We start from the raw sequence: 13,288 nt of genomic DNA on the forward strand, positions 1-13,288 counted from the left end.
CTTTTAAAATTCATACACATACACACACACATGATATTGAGTAAACGAGTACTATAAACATAGTGCGTGGGACTAGCAACCTCACCATCATTCCTCATGCTACTTGAAACACCGCAAGGTGCCCTTTGCTCCACTTGGAGATGTATGATATATGATGATGATAAACATAGAAAAGGAAAACCATTGACAAAAACTCGCAAAGTGAATGTGAATACAAAAGAAAATATTATAAAAAGGTGGAAGGCAACCGTACATACGTATAGTCCAGGAAGCCACTGCGCATCCGCTAGGAAAAATATACTGATTCGGATTTTTTGCACAATCTTACTCAAAAAGAACACATCTTAACAAATTTGCATGTTGCCAGCTCCAAAAGTGAGTCAAAAATTTTTTGAAACGTTTTTTTTTTGGTTTTTTTCCTAAAATTATTTTTTTTTGCATTGAACAATGTTTTTTAGGTTTTTTGGATCATTCCAAACACAAAAGGTCTTTTTAGAGAAAAGTCACTTTCTCTAAAATTTATAGTTTTTGACAATTGAGTGATTAAAAATTTAAAAATTGCGAAATCGGCCATTTTAACCTTCAAAACTATGTGAAACACAGAAAATTTCAATGTTGCCAAAGCAGGTAGATATTCTTTAAACGTGGATTGATGAAATCCCGAAGAGGTCTTTGCAACACAATACCGAAAACCCCTTTGTTTTTAATGGCTAATCAAACGGGAGCGACACTATTTTCAACCGTTGCGTTTATGTAATATGCGTAAAAATATGTGCGGAAAAATAATCTGATTCAATTTTTTTTGCAGTCTTACTCAAAAAGGACCCCTTTTAACAAATTTTCATGTTGCCAGGATGAAAAGGCAGTCAAAAATTGTTTAAACGTTTTTTTTTTTTTGTTTTTTTCCTGAAACTATTTTTTTTGCATCGTACAATTTTCTGTAGGTTTCTTGGATCACTCCAAATAGAAAAAATCTCCAGCGACTTTTCTCTAAATGTGATAGTTTTCAAAATATAAGCGATTGAAAATTTAAACATTGCAAAATCGGCCATTTTTAACCCTCAAAAACTATGTGAAAAACCAAAAATTTCAATGTTACCAAGGTACGTAGATATTCTATGAGCATCGAATAATGTAATCCCGAAGAGCTTTTTGCAATACAATACCGAAAACGCCAATGTTTTTTAATTGCTAATCAAATGGGCGCGACACTATTTTCAAGCTTTGCATGTAGATGTAATCGGAAAACATTTGAAGCAGTTTAAAAAAAAATTAAAACGTTTTTTGACCTATTTTTGACTCTGGCAACATGCAAATTTGTTAATAGGGAACCTTTTCAAGCAAGATGGTAAACAAAATTAAATGAGAATATTTTTCAGCACATATATTTACGCATATTATACACTGTGTCCGTAAAGTATGGAACAAATTATTTTTTAGCTAAACAGAGCATTTTAATAAATAATCCTGAAACACGTCGATTTGTGATTTTAATTTACCGTATTTTAAAATAATATTCTAATATACAGGGTGAATTACTTTCGAGTAATGACGTCACCGTCATTTTTTTTTAAATGGAACGCCCCCATTTTGTTTCAATTTTCGGATTACTCTAGCTGAGCTGATTCCAAAAATGTATCACATGTTGATTCAAATTGGTACAGGGTGGACAAAAATACAATAGCTTTGTGTGTGTTCATAAAGTAACGCGTTAGTTAAATTAACAATATTATCAAAAATACTTATTGTATTTTTGATATTTTAATTAATTTTTGATTTTAATTAATTTTTGATATTGTTTAATTTAATATTTTAATATAATATCAAAAATTAATTAAAATTTAATATTATGAGTACACACAAAACTATTGTATTTTTGTCCACCCTGTACCAATTTGAATCAACATGTGATACATTTTTGAAATCAGCTCAGCTAGAGTAATCCGAAAATTGAGACAAAATGGGGGTGTGCCATTTAAAAAAAATGACGGTGACGTCATAACTCGAAAGTAATTCACCCTGTATAGTAGAATCTTATTTTAAAATACGGTAAATTAAAATCAAAAATCGACGTGTTTCAGGATTATTTCTTACAATGCTCTGTTTAGCTAAAAAAGAATTTGTTCCATACTTTACGGACACAGTGTATATACATGCAACGGTTGAAAATAGTGTCGCGCCCGCTTGATTAGCAATTAAAAAATAAAAGAGTTTTCGATATTGTATTGCAAAAAACTCTTCGGGATAACATTAATCGATTTTTAAAGAATATCTTCCTACCTAGGCAACATTGAAATTTTCAGTTTTTCACATAGTTTATAAGGGTTAAAAATGGCCGATTTCGCAATTTTTAAATTTTTAATCACTTATATGTCAAAAACTATCAACTTTAGAGAAAAGTCACTAAAGACCTTTTCTGTTTGAGATGATCCAAAAAACCTAAAAAACTTTGTCCGATGTAAAAAAATAGTTTTAGGAAAAAAAAAACGTTTAAACAATTTTTGACCTACTTCAGCTAGCTTTAGCTAGTAGTTTGTATATGTGAAGACTATATGTACTGGGCCTGAAGATGAAGCATAAAATGTAAGCTTCGAAACCGGTTGCCCCATGATTGTAACAACTAATAAATAACATACAAACTATAAGATTGCGAGTATTGACTCATTTCCTTATCCAGTGGTCTATTATTTCATGACTTAATTATTTTCAGAGTTGAAGCTCTGGCAGGTCTATTTTTGACGTCATCGATTTGGACGTAATGACGTCATCGATGATTTTTTAAATGGGTCGTGTGGTAGCTCATTTGAAAGTTGATTCAATTCTCTATTCAGTAATATAAACAATAACATCATTATTTATACAGGTTGGCCAAAAAATAATTTTTGAATTAAAATAATTGACGCAAAAAGAAGAATGTATCTAATTTATTTAACTCAAAATACATTTTACTGATGCCACGTATAATAAAAAATGTTTATTTCATAAACAAACATTGCTTTTTGCTTAAATTAAATGTCAAACAGCCGCACACCTGCTTCTTGACAGTTTGAACATTTAATTTAAGCGAAAAGCAATGTTTATTTGTAAAATGTGAGCGGCCGTGGAGTAACGGCAATACCGCTGGCCTCATACGCCAGTGCACGTGGGTTCGAGCCCTGCCAAAGACAAACCATTTTTATTTCCAATAATGACACGAGCCGTCTCACCGTGCCTCGGAGAGCACGTAAAGCCGTCGGTCCCCCTGGGCTAGTGTACATCGGCACTAGTTACTTGAAACAGGGTTAAAGATGTAAATGGCGCCGGAACTGTCCGAAAGGATCTCCCCGGCAAAAATGCCATACGATATTATTATTATTATTTGTCAAATAAACATTTTTTTCTCTTTTCTGACAGCAGTAAAATGTATTTTGAGTTAAATAAATTATGTACATGTATTCTTTTTTTTGCGGCAATTAATTTAATTCAAAAATTATTTTTACCCGGTATAAATAATGATGTTAATGAAGTATGAAGTAAAAAACAGACGTACTCTCAATCATTTATTGTAACTTCCGACGACCGGTTTCGCTCTCTAAAGTATGCAGAGCATCTTTAGGTCTACGGTTACAAGTCACTAAATGCTACAAATAAAAACCAGAGTTAGAACAATTTCTGGTTGTAAAATATGCTAAAGATCCATAAGATCAAGCCAATTACAATAAATTATTGAGAGTACGTCTGTTTTTTACTTCATTCAAAATGAACTCTCACATGCAACCCATTCAACAAATGATGTTAAAGTTTATATTACTGAATAGATAATTGTATCATCTTTCAAATGAGCTACCATACGACCCTTTATTCCCATTTAAAAAAATCATCGATGACGTCATCACGCCCAAATCGATGACGTCACTATTATGGGATATACGTCAAAAAATCATAATTTAAGAATAAAAATCGACCTGTCAGAGCTTTAATTCTATCTGTCAGAGCTATAATTAAGTCATGAGATAATAGACCGTTTCCACACTTTATGAATGCATTGTATATTAGCGAGGCATTATTTCTGTATTTTACTAAGGTTTCGTTTTCAAGGCATTTTTAATGACTTGTGAGTTAAATATTTACAACAGGAAGATATAATTAAATTATCTAAAAATTTATACAAGTTCGTAGTGAGCAAAATAAAAGTGTGCTTTACGAAGTCGATACAGCAAAAGGATTTTGCAGCTGCGAAATTGGAAGATTGGGTGCAATTTGCAAGCACCAAGCTGCGATTGCTCTTTTTTAATGTATATCTTTTTGCAACGTTCCAGCTACTAATTCTGAAGATCGATACGAAGTAGCTAAATTAGCTTTTGGCGGAAAAGTTCAACGTTTTTTATTTTATAGCGGGCTTGCAGGATCCAGTAAATGTTACAACATTATATTAATGAACAACATTATATTAATAACAGCATTAATAGCATGGATGAAAATAATGTAAGAAAAGATATTCTTTTAAACAAAAATGAAACTGCTGAACAAGAATTTTCTTTTGAAGATTTTATTAATTCGCTACAATATAAAAATGTAACATTTGGAACGGATTGATCAACATTAAAATTATTACACCAAAGATTATCCCATATTAGAACCAAAACGGCTTGGGGAAACTTTTTTAAACACGGCAGGAAGTTTCTGGGTAAAACGATTTGGACACAAGGAACACACAATAAGAGTGCAACCAACATCAATCATCAGAATAAAGATGGGTGTTACTAGAGGGTCAAAAAGATGTTAAACAACATAAATTTCAATTAGATTTTGCTGTCACCTAGTTTATTTCCCTTTTTCTGTTATTAAATTTATTACATACTTCTATTCATTCTATTACATTTTATTTAAAATCATATCTTTGATTTCAACATTTACTTCCCTATCTGTATTTTTTAGTTACTTTAATTTTTCCACAATTTTTCTCCCACTTTTAACAGACATTATTAATCAGTACAATAGTATGCTAATAAATTTAAACACACTACAATAGTCGTTTGCTGCATATACTGTTTACCTCACAAATACTCGAACTCTTACCATCTTGTTAGGTAACTAACAGTACACTTCTTAAAAAACTCTTAAAATCTGAATTTTTGGTTTATTTAGCTTCCATTCTTCCACGTTAGTTCATTAATAGTTTACTATGTAGTATATTTCATTTTATTAAACTAAATTAAACTTTCATCTTGTCACACATTGAACCACGAAATATACCCACATTAAATCTAAAAAATCCATAAGTTTTTCTGGAATAGAGAGTTGCTAATTTAGACTTTACAATATTTAAATAATTTAAATTGCATTGTCTTGTTAACAACCATTGCATTTACAAAAATCCAAAATTAAACTACACTTTTTGAAGTTTTTAACCAAAAATTGGCTTTGTCTTGTCATGCCACGTTACTCTTGTCATATTGAATGTCCATTTCCTATTTTATTAGTTGCTCTGTGCCCATTGAACTGGCAAGTACATAGCATTTTCGAGCAGGGAAACATGTTGCTCTTTGAGCATGTATTCTAATATATCTAACAACATCGACTTGTAGTCACCATATTTTATCAAAATATAATATGTAAAATATGTAAACCATATATTATGGGGTTACCACTTTAAAAGTGTGCTAGTTTCAAACTAATCAGCAGAATGTATGTATTCCCACATGTTTTTCTTTCTAACAGTCACAATTTTAACCTTTTTGCTTTAATCTAACGTGGAAATACTTCATTCTAGCCACTGAAGATGTTCTGAATTAGAACGAAAACGTTTTGTAATCCATTTGGATGACATTTTAGATAGTATTTAATAAACGATTTTATACCAGTATACAATTTGAAGTTTTTACTTTTGTATGAGTTTTTATATAATTATGAGTGAAGCCAAGTATCTCTTAAGTTAACAGATAGAGGTGGGAAATTATTGATAGTGGTAATGTAATGTAAATTTATAGGTTTCCATCGATAATTTCCCACCTCTATAGATTCATCTATTTTTATTTCACAACGTATTATGTTTTCCATCTTTTGTGTTATTTTGCCGGTTCTTAGCGCACTCATCACAGTACAGGAAACATATTACAGAAAACATATTTTTGTAGTAAATAGTTCTGTAGACAATTTTCTTTAAGAATTGCCAATTTTGAGTATTTATAAAATTATAAATGTAATAGTGCAGCCCGAGACAAAGAAAATCAATCAAAAAAGCGAAGTCTCCTTTCATTTCAGCCATTGAATGTTTCATTTTGAGCTCTACCTCACAAAACTGAAATCGGTTCGTAATTGAGGCAGAGAGAGAGCCAAAACAGAAGTTGTAACCCCAATACCGTCTGTAGCTCCGAGTTAGACGTATATGTATTGTGTGCAACTCTCAGTGTGATGCTCTGAGGTTTGTTGAGTTGCCCAGGATTAATTAGACTCAATAGTCTTTTTATTCACCGTGCAACCTGAATGGTAATCACACGGTAAATAAACTTTTCTTCAGCAGGGAAAGCGGAATTGAACTTTCGTACAATTTGAGATGCTTTTATTTATATATATTAAACTTTGTGCATACGAATTAGAAGGAGACTCTGTGTTTTAAAGCTTCTAAAAAGTTAACTCAAGTTGTTAAAGTGGATAAGATATTATTATTTTGTACGGAAACTAATTATTATTTCAATATATTTTGATAGTGTTTTGTTTTGATTAACTTGTTCATTTGCGTTTTGAGAATTAATTCCGGCCTTTAAATCAAAATATTAATAAAATATGTCATTTATATCCACAGATTAATACTTCTTTCCTTTGTTCTTTGGCTTTCACTCGCTAGTTTCGAAAGACTCTCTGTTCTAAGTCCTTTTACACCTCATCGAGCCATCTTTCTCTAGTAAGTGCTACTTCCTATTTAAGCTGAAGTTCTATTTCTTCTTCTCACTTTTCAATTCTTGCTGCTTAATTTTTTGGTTCCCTTTGGTTGCTTCTAAATATCCTATAGCCATGTTAGTAAACCCATAATATAGCTTTAACATTGAGAGTACTCTTTTACAAATATTGGACACATTGATCAAAATGGATGAGCACATTACTAGATAATAATAAAGCACACCAGAAGCTATTCCTAAGAATTTAAGAACTTCAATGCTCAATAGTGTGAAGATTTTTTTTCATCACTAAATAGACAGAAGAACCAAAATGACTGTCTACATAACATTCATCAGACCCGTAGTAATCTATGGTTGTGAAACTTGGGTAATGACGAAAAACGATGAAGCCCAATTCAGAACATTCGACAGAAAGATACTGAGAAAAGTATATGGCCCCGTAGCATCTATACATTCCGTTATATGTATTTGGCACCTAGGTTCTTTGCGGCACGCGGCCATACTTCAACCAATAGGAGGCGAGGTGCCAAACACTTATATGGAATGTTATATGGTGCCAAATTCATATACGAAATGTTAAATATTCGTAGACCAAAAAGACGATTTTTTATTAAAGTCAGTTAAAAGGAGATTCTAAAATATTTGTTCATGTATTATTAAAGAATTGTGACGCCTTTATAGCCTTTTTTAGAAGGTTCATCTATAGGTGGTCGTCCAAATGACGACCTTTGAGCATGTATTCTGATATATCTAACAACAGCGAATTGTAGTCACCATATTTTATCAAAATATAATATGTAAACCATATATTTGGGGTTACCACTTTAAATAGTGTGCTAGTTTCAAACTACTCAGCGGAATGTAAGTATTCCCACAGGTTTTTCTTTCTAACAGTTACAATTTTAACCTTTTTGCTTTAATCTAACGTGAAAATACTTTATTCTAGGCACTGAAGATGTTCTGAATTAGAAGGAAAACGTTTTGCAATCCATTTGGATGACATTTTAGATAGTTTTTTATAAACGATTTTATACCAGTATACAATTTGAAGTTTTTACTTCTGTATGAGTTTTTTAAACTATGGTATACAGCCAACTATTGGGATTTTCCCATTGATTTCATAATTATATGTATGACGTCAAACATCTAACATTTTTTTAATTTCGCATAAATAGTACGTTCGTTAACGGTAAAATATTGCAAGACCGCTAAATTCTAAAGAACCGCTCCGATTTAGAAGAAATTTTGCAAATAAGCTCATCTTATCATTCTCTTCAAAAGTGATATGACTACAATGTGTGCTTTTTATTTTTAAAGGGTGAAAACTACCCTTTTTTACCAAAAATTAAAAACAGTCGATATAAGCGTTATTTAAATCTAAATTATGTGTAGGTACGTTAAATAGTATGTTAAATATAGGAATTTGATTGTTTATCATATTGAAATGTATTTTATAGTTGATAACTATTTTTAAACCCTTAAAAACTACCCTCTAAATAAGAATTTGTAAAAAAAATATTTTGTAACTTTAAATTAGGTAATGATGTATTTTGTAGTGATCTAAACTTTATTTTATGTTTGCAATTTAGTTTATTAAGTATTTAATATGTTCAACCCTTATAAATTACCCCTACAAATAGATTTATTAGATCATTCACTCACGGTAAAATATTGCAAAACCTGTGAACTTTAAACAAGCGCTTGGGTTGACATGAAATTTGGCATTCACATAGCTAATAAGTTAAGGAAAAAAAGTGATATAGTACCGATTTGTACTTTTGCCCTGAGGGTGAGTTTCACCCCTTCTCGGTGGTGAAAAAATATACGTCCAAAATAAGTCCGGAAATGGATAAACTGACTAATTTTAAGCAACTTTTGTTCTATAGAGTTTTTTCACCAAGTCAATACTTTTCGAGTTATTTGCGAGTGAATATGTTCATTTTTCAATAAAAGAACCACGTTGTTAGACGGTTTTTTGCTAATAACTCAAAAAGTAAGTATTTTATCGAAAAAATATTCCGAGCAGAAATATAGATTATGAAAAACTGAAAAAATCTGTGTATGTATGAAGTTTGGAGACCTAGTAGAACAAGAGTCGTAGCTAATGAAGTTCCAAGATACGGGGTGTTGAGATTTCTCTTACAAAGTGAAGATTTATTTATTGCTCCAAAACCGGTTGAGATATGCAAATGAAATTTGGTTGGTTTTAAGAGGTAGTTATTACGCATTTATTGACAGACTTACTATTAACAATTTTATATTCACCATTGGCGCGCATACGGGTACTATTCTGAATTAAAAAAAATAGTTCGCCACTGAGGTATTTCAAATTAAAAAGCATTTTTAAGTTTCTTATTTAATTTACGACAGAAAATACATCTTCCGTTTTTTTTCATACGATGCGCCTTTTTCATGAAAAAAAAATAAAATACTTTCAACGTATCAACGTGTTATCAACGCTTAAAAAGTATTCGACATAAGTTTCAATGTGGTTTTTTAACGATAACTTCTGTAATTTTCAAAATATTTCATTATTCCAAAGCTTATTTTGTGGGGAATTGTAAGTGCTAAAAGTATTCAGAAGTTGAACTTTCTGGAGGTCTTTGATTTTTAAAGCATGCGATTCAAAGAGCATAGAAATCTGCTTCTCACACTTACGTGCAAACTTAAAATATAAATATCTCACTCAGTTTTTACCATAGAGCCATTGAAAAAACTGAATAAGTTTTAGTATGAAAAATACTATATTTTAGTATTGATATATATTTTTCAGATTTCTTTTAGTTTTCAAGTAATTTTGGAAAAATGGAAAACATTTATAAAATATCAAAAAATAATTTAATACTAAATTGAAATTTTTTTCAAACCTAAGCACTTTAAACTTGTTAAAAGTTTAGAACGCGTACTCAGGCTATAAATAAACCTAATTATTGTGGTTGGAATAATGTTAATTTTTATTTTTGTGGAAAATTCACTAATTTTTAAGTAATTATTCTTTTGATTTTTCAACGACATAATCGTTTTGTTTTTGTAATAACTTGGCCATTTTTTATCCAAATCACTTTTACAATAGCACCTTTTAAAGGTATCCGTAAAATATTTAAAAGATGTCTCCATAATTTTTTTCTAAAAATCTCTATTTCTTGCGTTATTTAATGATAAAATGTTTGATTCAAGGTTAATTCGAAAAAAACCCGATTTTAAGTAGGCTGTAACTTAGGTTTTGTTATTGCTATAATAATTTAAAGAACACCACTCCATTCACTAATTTAATAGGTTACTTTTTGATTAAAATGACTTTTTCCTAAAAATGCATAATTTTAGGGATATTTTTGAAAATCCACTCAAAAACATGCATTTTTCATGTAGGAAATCATCAATTTCGATCGTGAATATCTTGCTAAATATCAATTTACCGAAAAAGTCGTATATAAGATTTTGTACTCAGAATTGAAATATCTATCAATTTCCGAGGTTATTTTGAGGTTAAATATTTCCACCCCCGAGAGGGGGTGGTACCCACCCCCAGAGCAAAAGCACACATCGGCACAATATCACTTTTTTTCTTTGACACATTATCTATATGTATGCCAAATTTCAAGTCAATCAAAGCGGTTCTTTACAATATACCGCAAAAACCGTCAAAGAATGGACTAAAGGCGGCTGCACAATTGGCCGGGAACGGGAACGAGAACGGAAACGGGAACGGGAAAAAAGTTAACCTCTATGTAAATTAATGTTGTAGATGCACAATAACCGAGAACGAGAAGCTGTCCGGTAACGGGAACGGGAAAGTTGACCATGTTTTAACTTTCTCGTTCCCGTTGTATTCCCGGAACCAATCAGAAGGCAGTATTAAAAATACTGTCAAATGCCCAATAAAAATTTGTTATTAGAAGTGTGTGATCAAGTTTTAGTGACAATTTTTATACATTTTGCATTAAAATAAATGACGAACGATTGATTTCTTTATTGGAAAAATGTCCTCATCCGTATGATTGATGTAGATCATAGTACACGTACTTATATGGTAATTAGATACAGTAATAATATAAATATTTCAATGATATGCTTTTTATCTTTATGCTGACAAACCTTTGCGATTGCACACATATTGTGTAAATTAGTTCCAAGATTATAAAAAACGAAAATATTAAAAGCTCGTCATCAAATAAATCCATATTTTTAGAGTTAACAGACATGTGCTTTTAATAAAATTAGGAAAAGATCGTTCCACAAAATTTATTTTGAGAAAAAAAAAATTAATAACACAAGTGACAGTGACACAAAACAGCTGTTTGCCATTTAATTGTGAATCTGCTGACGCTTTCAGTTTCCGTTCTCGTTCCCGTTTCCGTTCTCGTTCCCGTTCCCGGTCAATTGTGCAGCCGCCTTAAAAGTAAAAACTGATACTGTCAAACTGATATACAGTCAAACTATATATTCTGAATCTTTTGCAGGTGCCAGCGTATACTTCAGAATGGATAACTTCAGTAGAAGATAAACTAGAGAAGAAAACCGGAAGGCTCGAGCTTTCGGGAGTTGGTGGTAGCTGGGGGACTCTGCGACTTCGCTGTGAGGCTACACTTTTTCGGTTGTACCGTGCCAAAAGCTTGGAGGTGGAAGTTCGACCGGATGTACCCCAACCAGCTTCGGTGCTCCTCATGGGACCAAGTAGTAGAGGTAACTGAAAATAACATTTTTTACACATTATACATAGGTATCTAAATTATGTTCAATAATGTTTTAATTCATCATTCAATCTTCATTTCTGTTACGGTTTTTTTTAAACCTTCACAATTCATTTATATATTATTGTGTTTTCAATTTATCGATCAAAAGCAAAATAAAAATTAAATTAAATTTTTTTTATAACGCGGGCACATAAATTTGATACACCCTGTATATTGAACTGTTTTAAAATTTATTAGAATTTAGTTAGGATGTAAATAGATTTCTCTTTTAACGAGCTTTCCGCGGAACCATTAAAAACTTTTGTGAATAATTAAAGTGAAAAGAACTATGTATTTAGATTTAAAATGGAAAAAAAATTGTTTACTGTATAGGTAATTATCAATATTTCTCGAAATTGATAATGGAAAAGAAAGTTGGAATTTTAATATCTTCATTTCAATACGAGTATATGTGGGAGAGTTTCTCCGAAAGTAATTAGGATTGTCGGAACAAATTTGAGGGTGACTGTTGTTTGTCAAATGGAAAAGTCAATGTTCTGATTCTTGGAATGTGGAAGGGGAAAAGATGGATTGGATGATTGAGAGAGAGTGAAAATAATTCATTATGTTGTTGGCAGCGAGAAGAAGCGGTTTTCGACGTGTTAATTGGAGTAGATAGTTAGCATATATCAGTGGCTGGTTGATAGTGGAGAATAGTGTTGAAAAGTGGAACGAGCGACAGATCAAATCGAGACGAAATACCTCTTTGATTCTGTAGTATTGTGAGAAGGAGAGCAGAGAATTTTTGGAGTTTTGTTTGAATCGAGAACGTGTCAAAGAAACACGGTTTTGTTGGAGAATTAGTGCTGGTATGCTGACAGTTTTGAAGCTGGACAACGGAGAGAGGCTTTGATGAGTAGCCTTTAACATAATCAACGAGGGAGAGCTGTTTGGGGTCACGAGAAGACATCCGAGTGAGGGAAGCAAAAGGTCAGTCAATATATGTGAAAGAGATTTTTATGTTCGGGAAATAAATTTTTGAGTAAAAAGCATATGAATTAAAGTTCCAATATTTCAAAATATAAATAGTAAATATAGGCAACCTTGCGAAGACATAAATTTGTTTGGTTTAATTTGTTTTACCAAAGTCATCGGGAACAAACCGATAAATTGTTTTTTTGTAAAGATAATAATTTTAAGTGGTTTAAATTTCATTCGGACATCTGTGTCCACAGGTTTTTTAGATTCGATAGTTTTCAGAGTATTAATTTGATAAATAAAAGACAATTCTGTATTTTTATTTTAATAGTTTGCTTTATTTCTTTTCTAGTCCTGTCGCCAGGGGGGGTACAACGGCCTCGTTAATTCAGATGGACTTACCCAAGTTATTTTTATGTATTTTGACCCGTAGAACACGAATTTTTTGGGTAACAGTTGATCCGGATGTCGATAAGATTGTTATAGACCAAGAACTTGAGGAATCAAATAACAGCGATTTTTGGCAAAACAAAACAATATTTTGTATTTTTTGGGTCATTTTAAGCAAAAAATATTTCTACAAGTTTTTTAGTAGGATGCACAGTTTTCGAGATAAACGCGGTTGAACTTTCAAAAAATCGATAAACTGCAATTTTTAAACCCGAATAACTTTTGATTAAAAAATAAAATAGCAATTCTGCTTAGCGCCTTTGAAAGTTCAAGTCAAATTATGTCGGTTTTGATTATTTGCATTGCTAA

General features: G+C 31.5%; 1 protein-coding gene across 1 annotated transcript in view; it reads left to right on the forward strand.

Moving 5' to 3' along the window:
• The window catches only part of LOC114334373 (uncharacterized), an 81,310-nt gene extending 69,741 nt beyond the window's left edge, over nt 1-11,569 (forward strand). The window contains exon 3 of the mRNA XM_050649510.1: nt 11,339-11,569. Coding sequence (XP_050505467.1) covers nt 11,339-11,569 — 231 coding nt within the window. The remainder of the gene's footprint in view (nt 1-11,338) is intronic.
• The last annotated feature ends 1,719 nt before the right edge of the window (nt 11,570-13,288 follow it).

The sequence above is a fragment of the Diabrotica virgifera genome, chromosome 4 (assembly GCF_917563875.1).
Source record: "Diabrotica virgifera virgifera chromosome 4, PGI_DIABVI_V3a".
Lineage (NCBI taxonomy): Eukaryota > Metazoa > Arthropoda > Insecta > Coleoptera > Chrysomelidae > Diabrotica > Diabrotica virgifera.